The sequence below is a fragment of the Ipomoea triloba genome, chromosome 3 (genome assembly GCF_003576645.1).
Source record: "Ipomoea triloba cultivar NCNSP0323 chromosome 3, ASM357664v1".
NCBI lineage: Eukaryota > Viridiplantae > Streptophyta > Magnoliopsida > Solanales > Convolvulaceae > Ipomoea > Ipomoea triloba.
Genome location: NC_044918.1, coordinates 7,447,572 through 7,467,690, shown reverse-complemented (window position 1 = coordinate 7,467,690; position 20,119 = coordinate 7,447,572). Strand labels below are relative to the sequence as shown.

Sequence of the window (20,119 nt, the reverse complement as noted above, 5' to 3'; positions counted from 1 at the left end):
GAAAGTGAACTACTATTTTTTTTTTGAAAGGAGAAAGTGAACTACTATAATTTTCTAATTTTCTCCATTTTATCCATATTAATTTTAAAAGATAATGTTATCCACTTCTCTTAATTAAAACTTATCCATTTCCCCTCAAAATAATAATAACAACCATAATAATATATTTTTGTTATTTTACCTTTATTAACTTATTTATTTTTAGATCTTAATTTTTAAATTAAATTTGTGAAACATAGCTTATAATCAATGGACCGATAGTGATATAATCAATGGACCGATAGTTATAACGACGACTGGCATTTTCTTTTTAGGGATGGACTACATTTAAAGGAAAAAAAAAAGAAAAAGAAAAGAAAAGGAAATAGCAATAAAAGAATAAAAAATAAATAAAATTCACAAACTTCTTCCCCGCTCCATTTGCCATTTGCGTATAAGAAAACCTTCCCCGAAGCTGGTGTTAATGGTCTCTCTGAGATTCTTGTGAGGGAGTGAAGGAAACAGAAATGGGTTCGCACGAAGAAGAGAACCGAAGCGAGCAGCCGTTACTGAATCCGGACGAGGAAGAAAGCGCCTATGAGCGGACCGAGAAAGTCCACATCATCGGACTTGACGAACCGGAAACCGAGGAGGACACCACAAAGACGCCGCCTTTTTCATGGAAGAAGCTCTGGCTCTTCACCGGCCCGGGCTTCTTGATGAGCATAGCCTTTCTCGATCCCGGGAATTTGGAGGGCGATCTTCAGGCCGGCGCTATTGCCGGCTATTCCTTGCTCTGGCTGCTCTTCTGGGCCACGGCTATGGGTCTGCTGGTCCAGCTCTTGTCCGCCCGCCTCGGGGTTGCTACCGGCCGCCACTTGGCTGAGCTCTGCCGGGACGAGTACCCCAAGTGGGCTAGGATGTTGCTGTGGGTTATGGCTGAGCTAGCTCTGATTGGGGCGGATATTCAAGAGGTAATTGGCAGTGCCATTGCCATCAAGATTCTCAGTAATGGTTTCTTGCCTCTCTGGGCTGGTGTCGTTATAACTGCTCTAGATTGGTAATTTCTCTTCATATTTCTTCCTTCCATCCCAAAATTAGTGTTTTACTTGTTATAATACACCCAATTGTTAAGACTACTACTTTCCTTGCTTGGAGAAGCCTTTACTTGCTTGCTTGTTCTAAAAGGACTAGTAATTTAATATATTAATTCTAATTTCTGGCTGCTTTTTGTTAATCTTTTTTTTTTTTTCATGTTTATCTTATTACTTCATAGATATGTTTAGACTCATTCTCAGCTTTCTCCTGTTATATATGTATGTCTCATACTCTTGAACTGCACAAGGAAAAGAAAGAACTTTGATTACCTCAATTTTGTCCTGTTGTTTGGAATTTTTAATTGATGATGTTTAGAGAGGTCAATTTAAAAGTTTGACTCTAACATTTCTTTTCTATTGTTTATATATCTGATGTCTAGAGGCTTATTGATATTTACATTCTGCATTTGATCTATAAAATTATGTTCTTTCTGATTACAGCTTTATATTCCTGTTTCTTGAGAACTATGGAGTGAGGAAACTAGAAGCTCTTTTCGCTGTACTCATTGCTGTTATGGCATTCTCATTTGCGTGGATGTTTGGAGAGACGAAGCCTAGTGGGGTTGAACTTCTTCTTGGTGAGGACAGTCAGTTTAATGAGTTGCTATTGTTTGAGCATTTGTCTTTGTAGTTTTATGATGGATTGAACTGTTTTCTTGGTTGATCTAAAACTATGGTAAATTCCATTGTAAGTTTAGGTATATTGGTTCCAAAGCTCAGCTCGAGAACAATAAAGCAGGCGGTGGGAGTTGTTGGGTGTATTATCATGCCTCACAATGTGTTTCTGCATTCTGCTCTTGTACAATCCCGAGATGTTGACAAGCGCAAGATAGGCAGAGTTCGGGAAGCGCTCAACTACTACTCGATAGAGTCTGCAGTTGCCCTTGCAGTTTCTTTCATGATCAATCTATTTGTCACAACTGTGTTTGCCAAGTCATTCTATGGCACCGACAAGGCGGATAGCATTGGCCTTGTAAATGCAGGGCAGTATCTTCAGGAGAAGTATGGAGGAGGGTTGCTTCCAATCCTTTACATATGGGCTATTGGATTGCTAGCTGCCGGTCAAAGCAGCACTATAACTGGAACCTATGCCGGGCAGTTCATCATGGGAGGCTTCCTGCATATGCCGTTGAAGAAATGGCAGAGGGCGTTGATAACAAGAAGCTGTGCTATTATCCCAACTCTCATTGTTGCCCTTATTTTTGACACCTCCGAGGACTCGTTGGATGTTCTAAACGAGTGGCTTAATATTCTTCAGTCAGTCCAGATCCCTTTTGCTCTCATTCCCCTTCTTTGCCTAGTCTCCAAGGAGGAACTAATGGGCGTTTTCAAGATTAACCCCATTCTCAAGGTATGTTTTTGATCTACACACACGATATGGCTTATTTATGTTTGAGGGAATTGAAGCACGTGCTCTATCTCAACTAAAAGTCTAAGCTAGAATGGGGTGGGCTCTGTCGCTCTGATATCAAATTAAACTAAAAGCTTTAAGCTGATAATTGGATTGCACATTTATGTTTATATATTACTCGGTATATATATGCTCAACAGAGGGATGATGTTGGAACTATTTTTACATTCCTATTTACAACAACATTCATATTTACAACATCCATTACTGTGTTACATTCAGGTAATATCATGGCTCGTCGCTACCTTGGTGATTATCATTAATGGATATCTCTTGCTGGACTTCTTCTCTTCAGAAGTTAGTGGGGCAGTGTTTACATCTGCAGTATTTGCTTTCACAGCTGCATATGTTGCCTTCATAATATATCTCGTGTTGAGGAACATACCCTTTTTCCAAAACAAGAGGATCACAGATGCAGTGAGTTGATTCAGTGCCCCTCCTAACACTTATGTGTACCATACTGGAATCCTTTCCAGCTTACCTGCTAGTCTAACCTTTCCAGCTAATGGTTACTTTATGGATTTATTAGTTGTGGGACTAAAATGGAGACAATGAAGATGACAGAATGTATATTGTGGTCTTGTAGATCTTTGAGAACCTTGCAAGTTGCAACATTGTAGTTTTATTCTTAATGAAGAAATTACTTCTAGTAGTATATGTTCAGCCTGGTGACTGTATATTATACAATGAAATGGGAGAAAATTATATACAACTGTCATGAAATAGTATATGAACAATACATACAGATTTGCAGAAGTAAATAATTCAACCCCCAAGACTGTTGGAAATCTGGAATGAGTCTTCCCATCCCAAGTTTTCCTTAGATTGGGCAGATTCCAGCAAATTGACCTGAGAATTAACAGATTAGTAAAATCTTGCTTGTAATGCCTATGAAGAAATGAAGAATCATGAGATAATTGACAGATGAAGATGATATAAATATAAGGCGTGATCCTAGTTCACAACGCAAAGAATGAAGAAATTGGGAGGTACCTTGATGATATCGCGTTTTGAGCAGGGATGAGCATAGGTAGCCAAGACAGCCAAGTGAAAGTGCTAAAACATTGGAAAATACACATTTTAGATGAATGAGAAGCTAATTCATGGAAAAATGATAATGTGTTGGACATTATTGTCTGGAGATTATGAACTATGCTAGCAAGATGACAATGGAGGAGCTTACTCGAAAGGGATCACTTCTCAACGATTGCACGAACATCGAGTGCCCAAAGTCCCTATCCTGAAAATGAAGTAACAGACCAAGCAGATTAACACACCAGACATTGTCAAATGTATTGTTCGAATGAAATCATCGAGAAAAGTAGGCAAACGTTTCTCCTATTAGGCTCTACCTCCAAATACAAGTCCTTCAGCCGCCTCCCGGTTTGAGCACAGCAAATGCGGACAACTGATTCATCAGAGCTTCCACTGACGATGTAGTCCCTTCCGTTCATGTAATATGAGCGGGTGTAGTTATGAGCACTTCCGGTTGAGTGTATCCCAAAATCTGTATGAAGTCTTCCATCTACTGCCAGAAGTTGTTTCACCTGGCATCATTGGAAGTTTGGAATTATCCTCAGTCTGTTATCATATATGGAGTATCTAGAATTATATAAACCTTAGACAGTCTCTACTCTCTCGTTATGAGTTAAGTACCTCGTTGTCTACAGCAGATACGAGCAGATAAAGGTCATCAGGCGAGAAGCAAACCATCACATTTCCCCTCGAACTTGAAGCTGTATAGCAAGGCCGCATTGGTTGCTGTCGTAAATCCCAGAGCTTGACATCGTGGTCGAATGATGATGTGACCAACACGTTAGGGGAGTGGTTTGCAAACTTAGCAACATTTATGGGTTCGGTGTGCATGTCACTGAACATATGTATGCGCTTGCCGCTGCAAATGTCATATATAGCGACTTTCTTGGAATAACCACTCGTGAGGAATTGATCATCGGTTGAATTGACATGAACTGAAGTCAAGTGCTCAAAACTCTCGAAAATTACAGGGGCAGAGGTGTAATAGTAGCCTTCTGCTTCTTCCCGAACATGATTGATGTCATACAATCTCAAAGAACCATCATCGGAACCAACAAGCAGCTGATTTTCAAGAACCGTAATTAAAGTGGATTAGATCAACAACAAGAAAATGTCAGACAAGGAAACTATGCTTTGTTCCGAAGAAGTCGCACATTTTCAAATATATATTTGCTTTAAACCACTTAGCATGCGACTAGACTATGTTAAACGATCAATGTTGTCTAGAACAGCACTTCCACAACACTTAGTTATATAAGAAACTAAACATATCGTTAAAGAGGTCATAATCACCAATAACGTGTAGTTCATAGTCATGAATTCAGTGAGGATATGAGTAAAGTACCTTAGATGGATGCTTGTTAAGCCAAGAAAGCCCCAAAACGCTATTTGTCATTCCAAAAGGTGGAATTCTAGTCACGATATTTCCTCTCTCGTGGTTTACAACAACCACCTCCCCGTCCAAGGTACCAAATGACATTAGACTAGGATCAGATGGGTGGTACTCAAACTGTCTTGGTTGAGGAATCTTGTTGTCTTCATTAATAATATTGCAAATCTGAGACAAGGGGTTTGCAGAAGGCCATGATGAAGCCCCGAATTTCGCAGCACAAAGGGACCTGTAATAGGAAAACTGGCTATTTCCCCGAGAAGCTGGCCTCTCCACTCTTGCCGATTTTCTAGAGTACAGATTGTTTGTTCCAGTTTCACGCATATGCAAAACTCTAAGAACACTCTCTTTATGCGGGCGCTTGTAAGGTAAATACTCATAGGAAGTTGAGAAGACGGCCTTGGCTATTTCCCGATCCTTTTTCCTTACAGGCATATTATCTAGCACTTGCAGATGAGGCAACGATGTAATCATGTACTCCCTGTAGTGTTTCTCAAAGCAGATGGGTGAAGCGTGATGAGAAACATACATCTCGGAAACAATTGAAGTATCTCTTAGCTTCAAGGGACGAGGAGACTCATTTTTCTCTTGAACATTCAATTCTCCAGCAGGGACCTGATAAGAGATGGGAACTTGAGGCGACAAAAATAATATAGACTACAACTTAATCCGTTATCACAACACAAGGCTTTCTGACCTCGAGTTCTAAACTTTCAGGTCCAGAGCAGGAAGCAGAAGACAAATCTAGTGCCATAATTTTCTTGATCTGATCAAGAACTCGATCCACCAAATCATCTGGTAACTCCTGAGGTGTATTCTGGAAATCGCGGACGCCAGTAGAAACCAGGTCATCGGAATCATCTGCAAAATATTCAATACGTAACATCTATACTGTGTATGAGTTATCACCTGCTATAAGAGTAATTACTTAATTGACCTGATTGAGATTCTTGCACAGATAAGATTTGTTGTCTTACTGGATGATGCAAGACACATTCCAGTGTCTTTGCAGCATATACAGTTTTGGAACCGTAATTCTGCCAAACAAGTCAGTCTTGACAACGCAGTACTGGTTGTCCAAAGATCAGCTACTCTCGTCCCGCACATTGACAGACAAGTTAACTTGGGCATGTTAGCAAAGCAATCCTTCTCCAGAGAAACGAGGGAAGAACAGAAATCCAGATTGAGGGTGTGTAGCTGCATGAAATTCCCAGTCACGTTGAGTTTCTGAATCTCAGTAGACCTCAGTTTTAGCAGACGGCAATTCGAACCACCTTCAAAAAGTTCCCTGCAAAGATCCCATCCTAACATTACTATCATGAAGGTTTAACCACTACAAGGGCGTTGAGCATTATTATCAAAGTATACTTTTTAAACTTCATTTCCCCGTAGAAATTTCATCCCTAAAAATTGCTGGTCAATATTGTGAAGGGTAATATCATCACCAATACATACCATATGATATCCTTTCTCAATAACATATCCTGGAGATTGGCAATTCGAAGCTTTGAATCGACTGCCCGCATTAAAGACAAGACATACTCTTGGTTCAAGATAGAACGCGATCTACAAAGTATGTCCACTGCATCAACGCTAAAAGAGTGAACTTTAAGGAGGGCATCAATAATGGGGGATAAGTCAGAATCCTCCAGCTCATCAAGCGAAAGCACAATGGTGCACTCCTGCTGTATTCTTTTCTGCAACATGGCCTGAACAGCAACACCAAAGAGTCCATCCATTGAGATTAAACCAATTGAACACAAAATGAAATCTTTTTGCATGATTCTAACCATTGTCATAAAGAACAAGAAGAATAGTACTCAATCTCACAAGTATGCAAGCTCAAGCACCAAATGCTATCATGACTGGCAATCCTCCAGAAAATAAACACTAAAAGCAGAAATCAGGGCAATATGTTTTCATTTCATCAAATACAAATTCAGTTATTCTATTCTTCTTGGCAACAAAAGAAGAATCATGGTGACTCAGCGGCTCAATAGGTCAGAAGACCATTGTCTGCGCCCACAAGAAGCCACCCCATAATAGGGTGAAACTCCCACACTGTGGGATCGATACTGTGTCCTTACCCACAATTTGCTACCCAGGAACCAACTGAGCTACCCGTGTGAACACTTGTCAGGTTGAGTACAATTCTTCTGGCAAAAGGAGTGAGTGGGTAATCACCTTATACAGTGCTGATAGTATTGCAGAATTGGGTAGCACATCGTGGCTCTTGCAAGAATCCAGGTACCTGCAGCAACAATTTCAAGCAAAATCCTTAAAATTAACACGAATTATATACACAGACAAGCAGATCAAGCATTTCAATCATTCCACCACAATAATTGACTATTTGCAGAAAAAGTAGACAACTTTACACATTTTGACCTTCAATCAAACCCAAACGTACAATATCCTTAGAGCTCTGAAGCAATCTTGACCAAAGAATTCAGCAAAAAAACTAAACTTTAGAAACCCTTTATCAAGAACAAGCAAACGCAGGTAGAACTAATCAATAAGAAGAAAATTCAACCCACTGTTCTTAACTGTAGAAGACATACGAACAAGAACAAAAAATACAGAACATGGAGAAATATACCTTGCCACTAAAGTCGACATATCAAGAGACATAGCTGCTTATCTCCTCGCATTCACAGCTATGGTATGCACAACAACTTATCCAACTTGAAAAAAAAAAAAAACAAACAAACAGAGAAGACCCACAGTGCAACTTACAGATGAAGCCTGGGATGGGGGGCCGGGATGGGGGTTTGGTTATAAGAGCAAAGTCAATTATTATATATTCTACAAGAAATTTAGTGTTGGTATGATTGAGAGCTTATACTACATTATACTGTGGAATAACCACGTGAAAAGAATATATATTTTTAAAAAAGAAGATGAGGATAATGAGTGGCGTGGTCCCGGAGTTGGTCAGCCTGGATGTGGCTGTTACTGCTACAGGTGATGAGATAGGAAAATTAAAGGAATTAGATAAGGATGGTGAAACTAATTAAACCATACGGACAACCTCAAGTGAATTGTCGAAAGTGACGCTCAGAATTATAGATAGAAGCTAAGTATAAAATAATAGAAGTATGATTAATGTACGTATGTAGCGGGTCGTGTATTCTGTGGGCGTAGCATCCTCGAAGGAGTGTTTTCTTGTCGTAACGGCCATGCAGTTGTGCCACCTGTGCAGGCATGCACTTGTTACTGGACATGTTGAATCTTTTTTCATCTTCACATTTTATTTTTAAATATATAAATCAGAAATTTCCCAAAATGGTCCCTCGACTATTGCTCATTCTCAATTTTGCATTTCGACTTTCAATTGCACCTAATGTGATCCCTCGACTTTCAAAAACTCACCCAATTTGGTCATCCGTTACATATTCCGTCAAATCAGTGTTAAAATGAAGGGCATTTTCGTCCATTTACCTATTGTTAGCCTAATAAACATTGAGAAATAGTTGAGGGATCATTTTGAGAATAGTCAAGGGACCATTTTTGAAAAACTATTTTATTTATTTCATTTTTGTTTATTTTCATTTTTTAGACACTATAAAATTAGAATTTCTATACATTTTTTTCTTACAAAAATAAATAGTTAAAATCGTGCAATCCAACCTCAAAAATTTTAACTTTCTGTACAGACTTTTCCCCTCTAAATATACAAACTATTCCTATGAAGTTTTACAATAAGTTCCGTAAATTTCATAAATACTCATATACTTTTATGTTCATAGACAATCAATCACTATGTATCACATTAAATATTACTTTTACCATTGAAAATAATATTTTTTTCAAGCGTAGACACCCAAAGAGTGTAAAATGTAGGGAAAATATTGGACCAAAAGATAAATTTTTCTAGTAAACTTCTTAGGTGAGCCGAAAAGTAAAATCTCGTCAATGTTTCCTGCAATATTTTCTGTATTTGATTTCGAAGTAATTATTAAATTTTATATTAATTTACATTATTTAAGATATTGTATGACATCTTTTATATGTTTTCCTCTTCTTATTTTTTTTTATTAATTATTAATTATTAAGGCAAGTATAATTTATTTTGTAATGTGGACACATTATTTTTAATAATTTTGATTTAATTTTAAATTATACCTTAATTATAAAAATCCTACCTAATAATTTTAGTATATTACATGGGACACAATAATTATTATAAATAATATTTAATAATTGTCAATTTGTATTCAACAATAAAATTTATAGTTAATTTTTAAGTCAATCATAAAATCTTTTGTGTTGTGGGCACATTATTTTTAATTATTTAAATTTAATAATATTATATCTTATTTATAAAAAAATCCAAAGTAATATATTTAGTACTACGGATGTGACTAAGAATTATTTTAATCGGTGCTTAAAAAATGAGTATTTATAAAATTTACGAAACTTATTGTAAAGATCTGCATAGGAATAGTTTGTATATTTAGATAGAGGGAAAAAGTCTGTAAAAAAGTTAAAAATTTTTAGGATGGATTGCACGATTTTAACTATTTATATTTGTAAGAAAAAAAATGTAAAGAAATTCTAATTTTATAGAGTCTAAAAAATGAAAATAAACAAAAATGAAATAAATAAAATAGTTTTTCCCAAAATGGTCCCTTGACTATTCTCAAAATGGTCCCTCAACTATTTCTCAATGTTTTTTAGGCTAACAATAGGTAAATGGACGAAAATGCCCTCCATTTTAACACTGATTTGACGGAATATGTAACGGAAGACCAAATTGGGTAAGTTTTTGAAAGTCGAGGGACCACATTAGGTGCAATTGAAAGTCGAAATGCAAAATTGAGAATGAGCAATAGTCGATGGACCATTTTGGGAAAAAACTCTATAAATCATGTGTTATTGACTTTGTAATAACTTATTAAAGAATAAAGAGTAGTTGTGACACAATTATGGGTTACTTAAAAGATAAAGTAGTCATTAGCCTCTTGGAAGATAGCTTGTAAAGTTGTTAATCATCAAGTCATGATTCACGCAATTGCATAGATTTGTTCAAAATGTGATTAATGATATTTATTTATAATATCTAGTTTTTCTTAAAAGGTGGAGTGTCGGATCTAAGACGGATGTTTGGGTGACACGATTTATGGTGGTCATAGATTTGGTTAGTGTGCTAGCTAAGTTAAGGATGTTTCACTTTACTCGCGTGTTGTTGGTGCACAACTCAAGTAAACTAGTAGAATCGTCAAAATGAACTTTGCCCGTCAAGTCAGCTCGCGCCCGGCCCCTATTTAGGTTGGGAGTGAGTTTCGGTTTCAAAGGCATGTCAAAGAGCAGGCCTTAGAGGTCCACCTTGCTTGCCCCGTGGGCTTGGCCCACCTATATATATATATATATATATATATATANTTTTTTTTTTTTTTTTTTTTTTAATGTTCATAGACAATCAATCACTATGTATCACATTAAATATTACTTTTACCATTGAAAATAATATTTTTTTCAAGCGTAGACACCCAAAGAGTGTAAAATGTAGGGAAAATATTGGACCAAAAGATAAATTTTTCTAGTAAACTTCTTAGGTGAGCCGAAAAGTAAAATCTCGTCAATGTTTCCTGCAATATTTTCTGTATTTGATTTCGAAGTAATTATTAAATTTTATATTAATTTACATTATTTAAGATATTGTATGACATCTTTTATATGTTTTCCTCTTCTTATTTTTTTTTATTAATTATTAATTATTAAGGCAAGTATAATTTATTTTGTAATGTGGACACATTATTTTTAATAATTTTGATTTAATTTTAAATTATACCTTAATTATAAAAATCCTACCTAATAATTTTAGTATATTACATGGGACACAATAATTATTATAAATAATATTTAATAATTGTCAATTTGTATTCAACAATAAAATTTATAGTTAATTTTTAAGTCAATCATAAAATCTTTTGTGTTGTGGGCACATTATTTTTAATTATTTAAATTTAATAATATTATATCTTATTTATAAAAAAATCCAAAGTAATATATTTAGTACTACGGATGTGACTAAGAATTATTTTAATCGGTGCTTAAAAAATGAGTATTTATAAAATTTACGAAACTTATTGTAAAGATCTGCATAGGAATAGTTTGTATATTTAGATAGAGGGAAAAAGTCTGTAAAAAAGTTAAAAATTTTTAGGATGGATTGCACGATTTTAACTATTTATATTTGTAAGAAAAAAAATGTAAAGAAATTCTAATTTTATAGAGTCTAAAAAATGAAAATAAACAAAAATGAAATAAATAAAATAGTTTTTCCCAAAATGGTCCCTTGACTATTCTCAAAATGGTCCCTCAACTATTTCTCAATGTTTTTTAGGCTAACAATAGGTAAATGGACGAAAATGCCCTCCATTTTAACACTGATTTGACGGAATATGTAACGGAAGACCAAATTGGGTAAGTTTTTGAAAGTCGAGGGACCACATTAGGTGCAATTGAAAGTCGAAATGCAAAATTGAGAATGAGCAATAGTCGATGGACCATTTTGGGAAAAAACTCTATAAATCATGTGTTATTGACTTTGTAATAACTTATTAAAGAATAAAGAGTAGTTGTGACACAATTATGGGTTACTTAAAAGATAAAGTAGTCATTAGCCTCTTGGAAGATAGCTTGTAAAGTTGTTAATCATCAAGTCATGATTCACGCAATTGCATAGATTTGTTCAAAATGTGATTAATGATATTTATTTATAATATCTAGTTTTTCTTAAAAGGTGGAGTGTCGGATCTAAGACGGATGTTTGGGTGACACGATTTATGGTGGTCATAGATTTGGTTAGTGTGCTAGCTAAGTTAAGGATGTTTCACTTTACTCGCGTGTTGTTGGTGCACAACTCAAGTAAACTAGTAGAATCGTCAAAATGAACTTTGCCCGTCAAGTCAGCTCGCGCCCGGCCCCTATTTAGGTTGGGAGTGAGTTTCGGTTTCAAAGGCATGTCAAAGAGCAGGCCTTAGAGGTCCACCTTGCTTGCCCCGTGGGCTTGGCCCACCTATATATATATATATATATATATATATATATATATATATATATATATATATATAAAATTTATTTTACAATTTCCAATCAAAACCTGTGTAGTTTTACACACATCAACTTTCATAACTTGTGCAACAATTTTTCATTCAAAATGATCTAATAAACATCAAGCTAATAACCATCAAACTAATAACCCAATTCATCAAACTAAACATTAATTCATCAAACTAATAACACAATTCATCAAACTAAACATCAAATTAATAAACATCAATTCATCAAACTAATAAACTTCAAGTTAATAACTATCAAACTAATAAATATCAATTCATCAAACTAATAACACAATTCATCAAACTAAACATCAATATAATAAACATAAACTAATTTAAAACTAATAAATAACACAATTTATTATCAAACTAATAAACATCAATGTAATAAACATAAACTAATTTGAAACTAATAATAAAGCATTTTAGTAACTCATTCATTAATAAGGAATTTAGACCATATGTCTCTAATTTCATTAATCTCTTGTTGAGTGTAGGGCAATCTTCCTTATTTCTCCAAAGCCTACAAAGTTCAAAAGAGATAAATAATAAATAATCTAGTATTTTTAAAAATTAAAAGGAGAAAGATATTTTATTAATTTACTTGCCTTATCCATTTCTTTGTATATGTTGTTGGAAACAATTTCAAACATGAATTTCATTACATAATAGCCACATTCGGTATTACCTCTTTGTTTAGCACACTACATTTGAATTACAATAAAGCTAATAAATTTTATAAATAAAAAACAATAAGTTTGTTTTACAAAGTGTATGAACTACTTACCGAACATGTAATCCATTTTGGTAAACAACTTTGTTTCTTTCCACTCAAAATGCTTGTTGTGGTGAGACACCTATTAATATAAGCAAGGTTGAAATAATCGCTAGGCGCCCGATTTTTATTAAAGAGAATACAGGGGATATAAGGGCTAAATGTCTAATGGGCTAAAGGGAGACAAGGAGTTAAAGGTTTAAGGCCGTGTTCTCCACTGCTCTATACTCAAATCTGTACACACGATAACACAAAACAGTTTGTGTTCTCCACTGCTCTATACCAACGCGAGAAGGAGAGAGGTCGCTGGAGGAAGAGTAAAAGTCAGATCTGAATCACAAATTTGCAAGAGGAACGGAGGGGAGAGGAGAATTCAAGGCCGCCGAAGGAGGGAGTCTGAACCGTCGAATTCGCAGCCAGATCTGAAGTCTGAAGTTTGGGCATCGCCGCCGAAGGTTCAACTATTCAAGGCTTCCGGAGCTCGTCCCATCGCCGCCGTTGCTGGACGAGGAGAGAGGCAGAGGTTCAAGATCGAACGAAGGGGCAGGTGGCGGCGAAAATTTCTGGGTTGCATGGCTCCGTTCTTGGTGGTAGGCGACGGCGATGACTGGTTTGTGGTAGGCGACCCTGTTGTCCGTTCTTGGTGGTCTGTGGTAGGCGATGTTGTTGTCCGTTCTTGGTCGCTTCGTTCTTCGGCGAGTGACGGCGACCAGATTTAGGTGATGGCGATTTTTTTTTTTTTTTGGTTATACGACCGGCTAGGCGGCCTAGGCGGTCGGCCGCGGAGGAGGCCGATTCCGGCCTTCCTCAACGCGGCCGGGTGCCGCCTAGTGCGATTTTTACAACATTGAATATAAGACATAAAATATATGTAAATACTTGCATCACTATATTAATAATAACTATTAATTATTTATAAATTTACATACGTTTCCATTATCTGTTTAATGTCCACACATGGTCCTTGACCAATTGAATCAAACCAATAAATCTCATGTAATAGAGGATAAACCGCCATCAACATCCAATGCCCACTACAAATAAGTAATTTATTAGTTTTAAGTGAATATAATATATAATAAAAGTATATTATATATAAGTACTTTTATTTAAAATGTAATTAATACTTACTTGAGAACATATAGAGCTAAATATGTATTTTTCTTTCCATTTCGTATGGTGTCATTTATATACGTTATCCTCTCATAGCTGCTATTCATTTTTGGTTGAATACAATGTGGATCTAGGAAGCCATACAAGATTTTTTATCCCAAACCAAAGTCTTTGTAAAGACCCCTATTTACAAGCACAATCAATTGTATATATATTACTAAAAATTATGATGATAAATAAATTTAAAGTATTATGAACAAATAGTACTCCGTAATAAAGAACTTATTAGCTTATAAAGAACTGAAAAAGAGAAATATCGAAAAAAGTAGGGAGGTTTCCAAACAAATTGGAGAGTTTTTGATGCAATATGTTATATATTTGCAGATCCTATGGCATCGGTTGTTTCAAACAACTGACGCAGTAGGGTATTTTTTTAAAATTAAAAATGAGATTTAATAATTCATAAATAAAATAAAATAATAAAAAAATACAACTTCCGTTAGATGTCTAACCGACTTCGTATCTACATTTAAAAAATTACAAAAAAATAAAAAAAAGAAAATGATAAAACGTCGGTTAGATGAACTAATAGACGTCGTATTGATATTAAAATTAAAGAAAAAAAAACTATACGAAATCGGTTATTTCAACTAACCGACGTCGTATCATTTTTTCTTTTTGTATTTTTTAAATGTAAATACAACGTCGGTTAGATGTTCTAACCAACGTCATATCATTTTTTAAATGTCAAGAAAATCAGACCATGTGTTCATGTCAAATATCTTCTCGGCTTCTTGTAATTTTTATTTTTATTTTTGATTTTTTGTTTTTGTTTTTAATTACGGCAGTTTTACATAACATATTAACAATTAATTTTAAAAACCTAACCATGGATAGATATTCTTGTTGGGTTAACCCACTTGGGTCAATGGGCTGTTGCTTGGGCCATACACAATAGGCCTTAATACCAAGCCCATTACTTGACCATATAAGCCTAAAAGGTATCAGTTATCCAAAGTGATTTTTTTTTTTTTAATTTTTAAATTTTTAAGACACTCATCCAAAGTTAAGGGTTAAAGGGAATTAAGACAGCTAGAACGACCGTGCACAAAATAAAGATTTTTTAGTGATCATAGAAGCTTACTATAATTATTTGAGAGTATATTGACTAGTGTGTAATTTTTGATTGATAGGCTTTATCAAAAGAATATTGATAGAAATCAAATTCATGATATTTCATGTGATAATTATGTTCTATCCTCATAATCACCGTTTCTAAGTATCAAAATTTTTATAAAGACAAAATGAAAAACGAAACATCACAAGAGCATTATAACAGAAAAATTATTGTAGAAGCAGAATATATAAATAATAAACACTACAAGGGTCATCTCATCATACATCAAAAGAATGAAAAAAGGAATATAATGAAGCGAAAAGGCTAATCCTAAACGGCCGAAACCAAAGTATCATTCCCCGTGCCATATCACAAGAGTGTATAATTAATATCTATATATCAAAATCATCAACAATACGGTGATGGGTGCAATTCTTGTATAGTCTCTAGAACAGAAGGCAGCTCAACACAGCCCATCCAATCACCAAGCTTCCCACCATACTCGTCACCTTCATTGCTCCACTCTGCAATTTCCCATCCAAAGTTTCAAACATTAGTATGCATTTCTATCCTTGAATTTAAACAGATCAGAACATATCATAAGGTGAAAAGATACGAGACGTTGTTAAGAATCTCACATTGAAAATATGCATTTATAAGATTAGGAGTTATACTAACTGATGGATTTGAATTCAGTCTTTTAGTGTGGTTTGATTATGTGCATTACAGCTCAGTTAAGTAACTTTTGTCCAATTTTAGATTGTAACATATGTTGAGTTGAAGGTACCTGATCATTAAGGCCTGCCGGAGAGGGAGAGATGGAGTCGGGGTTAGGTCCGGGGGCTTCGCTGGGAGGCGCAGGTGGGCTGAGCAATGCCGGAGTTGGAGCCTGAGTCGGAGCAGCCACGGGGACTTTAGCGGGGGGAGTTGCAAGTTCCGGGGCGGGAGACTGAACGGGAGTGGCAGCCGGCGGAGAGGATACCGGAGCCGAAACAGGTGAGGACAATGGTGTCTGGGCAGGCGGGGATACAGGCGCGGCGGCCGGAGCATTGGCCTGGGGAGCGGAAACTGCAATACGTGGAGCCAAAGCAGGAGCCGGAGATTCAGGCTTTGAAGGTGAGGCCGTCGGAGGAGTCCCCGTCGTCGCCGCAGCAGGCGCAGAAGCCGGAGATTGACCTCCGACGCCGGCAACTACAATGCACATAAACGCCACCGCGATTCCGACCTTGGGATCCATCGGAGAGAAACAGAGACGAGGTTTTGTTACAAAAACGAACAGAGAAAGATGAAATAAGTTTTGTTTCGAGATGGACTGGGAAGGAACTGACGAGCCGTATATAACGGACAATACTATGGTGGGCCCAACGCGCAATCGAACGAAACACGATACTATGTGGCGCGTGAACAGACTGGACAGTGGGCCCGTATTGCTAAAATTGAGGGTCGTGGCTGCCACGTCAAGTGAACCCAGCTGGGCATTTCGCAAGTTAGGTGATTCCTTGGCTGGACTCGCGTCTAGGGATCACAGCTGGAGAATACTACAAGTGGGACCGCAAGGCTGCTAAACGAATCAGAATCCGCCACGTACTGATTTTTCTACACGGAAATCGGCTTACTTTAGCTGGACTCTCACGCACCATTCCACCGCAAAGCTTAACGGCGCAACCTTTAACGACGGCACTTCCTATGAAGAACCTTTACATAAAGTGAACACTACGCAAAGTGAACGTAAAATTGTTTTTAAAGGACAAGTCTTGTATGTTAAAAAGACACTAAAAAAAGACACAGTCTTTATGTCAGAGAAATGGCTCGATATTTGATGTATATAGTATGAAATGGGTATTGCTATTCCTACCACCTATGGTGCAAATAACATTGAAATTTACAAAAGATTACAAATTTCAATAATTTTATAGGTGGTATAAATAGCAATAAGGTATAAATATGACTATTTACACCACCATAGTCAACTGTATTAATTACACAAAGAAAAAAGTATTGGAATTAGAGTTTTCAAAAAAAAGTGTTAGAATTAGAGTGTTCAAAAAAAAAAGATATTGGAATGGAATGAATATTATTTAAACAAAATTAAATTGAATAACAATTTAAAAGTTTAAAAACAATAAATAAATAAATAAATAAATAAATAAATAAATAAATAAATAAATATATATATATATATATATATATATATATATATATATATATATATATATATATATATATATATATATATATATATATATATATATAACAAAAAAACAAATCCGTTTTTGTTTTTTTTTTTTCAAATATTTTTTTAATTTTTAAATAGTTATTTAATTTAATTTAAATTAAATAATATTTATAATTTCAATACCTTCTTTTTTAAAATTCTAATTAATACCTAATCTTTTGTGTAATTAAATTTCTTAGTCAATATTGTTATTTGTGAGATGAAACTATTGGTAATTTGGGTGGCAGAGAATACTAACTGAACCCATATGACTCTATATATATGTGTCTTTTTTGTATATGTATCACACAATCTATAAGCCATGGATGGTTGGGTAGAAGATTTTTTTAGTTACAATGATCAAAATCAAAACCATTTTTTTTAGTGACAATGACCAAAATCAAAGCCATTTTTTTAGTTACAATGATCAAAATCAAAGTCAACGACATTTTTTTGGAGACATTAATGCTTTATATCGACCGAGTCATTCAGTCACAAGACATATCAATCAAATCAAGTCTTGAACAAAGCAAAATTGTCATTCGGCATCGGTTCAACACTTCACATTTTCTTGAATTGCGTGGATTTGTGTCAATTCATGCACTCAATCTCATATTTAATGAGTTTGAGAGGTCAAAAGCTAGCGGGTTTATTTTTGAAAATTGTGGATGTCGATTGCGCACAAGTTGTGGGCTTCCATGTGCACACGAGTAGGTAACATATTTTAACAATGATCATCCTATCCCACTTGATTCGATTGATATATTTTGGAGAAAGCTCGACTTATCACCTTCCATCTCTCTAAACAATGAAGATTTTGGTTTTGAGCATGAGCTTCATATGTTTAAGGATCAATTCAAGAAACAATCAAGAACGGGTAAATTCAATATATTGAGAAAGTTGAGGGAGATGATTGCGCCATCTACAACTTTGGTGCGTGAGCCGACTGTGCATATAAATATTCGTGGGCGTCCCACTTCAAAGAACAAATATCTCAGAAAAACTCAAGATCATCCAACTATATATGCCCACTCAAGATCTTGGTAGACATAGTTTTTCAGCTGCATTGAGATTTTTCGAGCCAAATGCTTTCAGTTTCAAGAACCAGCTCGGAATTGTTGTTCAGTTGTACAACTCCAGGTGATAGACATTTTTTGCATCCATATATTCATCAGCTTCCAGTTATATTTCATCCTTTCATAATGCAAGTGCAAGATGTGAGACCTGACGGAAATTGTGGATTTCGAGCGGTAGCTACATGTCTTGGTTTTCCGGAGGACGAATGGTTCAGAATTCGAGCTAAATGAGCCAAATTGTGCAGATGCATGGATTACTCCATATGTGAATCGGATCAATACTTACAATGAGTATGTACGCTCTAGTTGTACTCATGATAATGTTATATTGGATTGAAATGGAATGAAAAATTTCTTTTTATGTTTTATTGTGATGTTAATGTGTTTTTACTGTTTTTAGCTATTTTTTATTGTGATGTTAATGTGTTTTTACTGTTTTTAGCTATTGAAAATTAATTTATTAATGTGTTTTTACTGTTTTTAGCTATTGAAAATTAATTTATTATATTATTATAATAAGGTAAAATAATGCAAAATTAATTTATTATATTATTATAATAAGGTAAAATAATGCAAAATTAATTTATTATATTATTATAATAAGGTAAAATAATGCATACAAAAAATTTGAGTTATAAAGAATATCATGAAAATTTATTAAACATTAGATACAACAAAAAATAATTACAAATTATTATACTATCACAATTTGAAATAATAATAAAAATAAATATTTTAAATATTTAATTACAAAATATTATAGACAAAATTATTATTCTATCACAATTAAAAATATAAATAAATAAATATATAAATAATATTTTAAATAGAAAACATAATGTTTGACCAACTTTAATGAATGTGGTGTAAATAGCAAATTCTATTTACACCATCTATAAAGCTATCAAACCTATTAAATGGTAGTGTAAGTAGAATTTTGGGTGGTACAAATAGAATTACCCTATGAAATATACTTACATATACTCACTCCTTAATTTCAATTTTTATTTTCTCTTAAAAATTCTTAATATAGATATTTTTTTTGGATTTATATGATAAAAATATCTTATCATTACTCATTTATCATAGAGTAAAAATGGAGAAATAAAAATTCAGAAATACAAGCAGTAAAATTCATTTAGCATAAAGGTTAGTAGGTTACTATGTGTGATACATATGTATATGTCCGTGACGGTAACAGAACTTGCTGGAGAAGGAAGCTTATAAACGATGAATAAAGAACTGAATAATTAAAGAGAAGAAAAAGTATGCAATTTTATTCCGCTCGTCCCATCAAAATAATTGTTGGCTAGCTTACGTAACTTAATAAGGCTAACTTGTCCAATTTTACAAAATTTGAACGGCATCATTTATTCATTTAGCATAGTGCTTTATTTTATTTTTTTTTAAAAGAAAAATAAGTGTTTAAATTAGTAATGCCATATAGGCAAAAATTCAATATTCCCATACGACTATTTATACATTTTCAGCTTAAATTTTTTTTTTTTATGGTACTTATGAGTAGGGACAAGGAGGCGATCATTGTTCATCTTAAAGATGGACGTATTATTACTTTTGTGTCAAAGTGAGCTAATGATCAAGTATAATCATTCATATGATGAGTGAATGACAATTGACATAAAATTGTGCAATTGATAAAATTATTTAGTGTGAACGAGATAACTTATTTAATCAAACTGTGGACATTGGTCAAATTAATTGAGACCAAAGCTAAGCTATAAGGTAACTAGATAAAGAAATTGCTTTGAGCAACATTTAATGTCTTATTATTGAATATATAGTCACTACTCACCATAGTATTATTGTTTTAGTTGACTTTCTTG

General features: G+C 34.6%; 3 protein-coding genes across 5 annotated transcripts; 1 reads left to right on the top strand and 2 right to left on the bottom strand.

The window, feature by feature from the left end:
* Window positions 1–391: 391 nt before the first annotated feature.
* On the top strand, window positions 392–3,142 carry LOC116014321 (metal transporter Nramp3-like). Its single transcript, XM_031254355.1, has 4 exons — window positions 392–1,039; window positions 1,518–1,654; window positions 1,775–2,427; window positions 2,710–3,142. Exons 1-4 carry the CDS (start codon window positions 507–509, stop codon window positions 2,911–2,913), a joined length of 1,527 nt encoding a protein of 508 aa, XP_031110215.1. The 5' UTR covers window positions 392–506; the 3' UTR covers window positions 2,914–3,142.
* On the bottom strand, window positions 3,094–7,699 carry LOC116014320. Of its 3 annotated transcripts, none has more exons than XM_031254354.1 (11): window positions 7,649–7,699; window positions 7,097–7,163; window positions 6,368–6,621; window positions 5,890–6,200; window positions 5,610–5,773; window positions 4,868–5,527; window positions 4,144–4,584; window positions 3,840–4,034; window positions 3,671–3,727; window positions 3,481–3,543; window positions 3,094–3,336 (listed from the first exon to the last, which is right to left on the bottom strand). In XM_031254354.1, exons 3-11 carry the CDS (start codon window positions 6,616–6,618, stop codon window positions 3,253–3,255), a joined length of 2,226 nt encoding a protein of 741 aa, XP_031110214.1. In that variant the 5' UTR covers window positions 6,619–6,621; window positions 7,097–7,163; window positions 7,649–7,699; the 3' UTR covers window positions 3,094–3,252. The 3 variants fall into 3 exon arrangements, with proteins under 3 accessions (XP_031110214.1, XP_031110212.1, XP_031110213.1); XM_031254352.1 differs by having other exon boundaries at window positions 7,512–7,652; XM_031254353.1 differs by lacking the exon at window positions 7,649–7,699 and adding an exon at window positions 7,301–7,484.
* Window positions 7,700–15,200: 7,501 nt separating this feature from the next.
* Window positions 15,201–16,280, bottom strand: LOC116012249 (lysine-rich arabinogalactan protein 18-like). Its single transcript, XM_031251748.1, has 2 exons — window positions 15,772–16,280; window positions 15,201–15,508 (listed from the first exon to the last, which is right to left on the bottom strand). The coding sequence occupies exons 1-2, from the start codon at window positions 16,219–16,221 to the stop codon at window positions 15,431–15,433; spliced, it is 528 nt and encodes a 175-aa protein (XP_031107608.1). The 5' UTR covers window positions 16,222–16,280; the 3' UTR covers window positions 15,201–15,430.
* Between the last annotated feature and the right edge of the window lie 3,839 nt (window positions 16,281–20,119).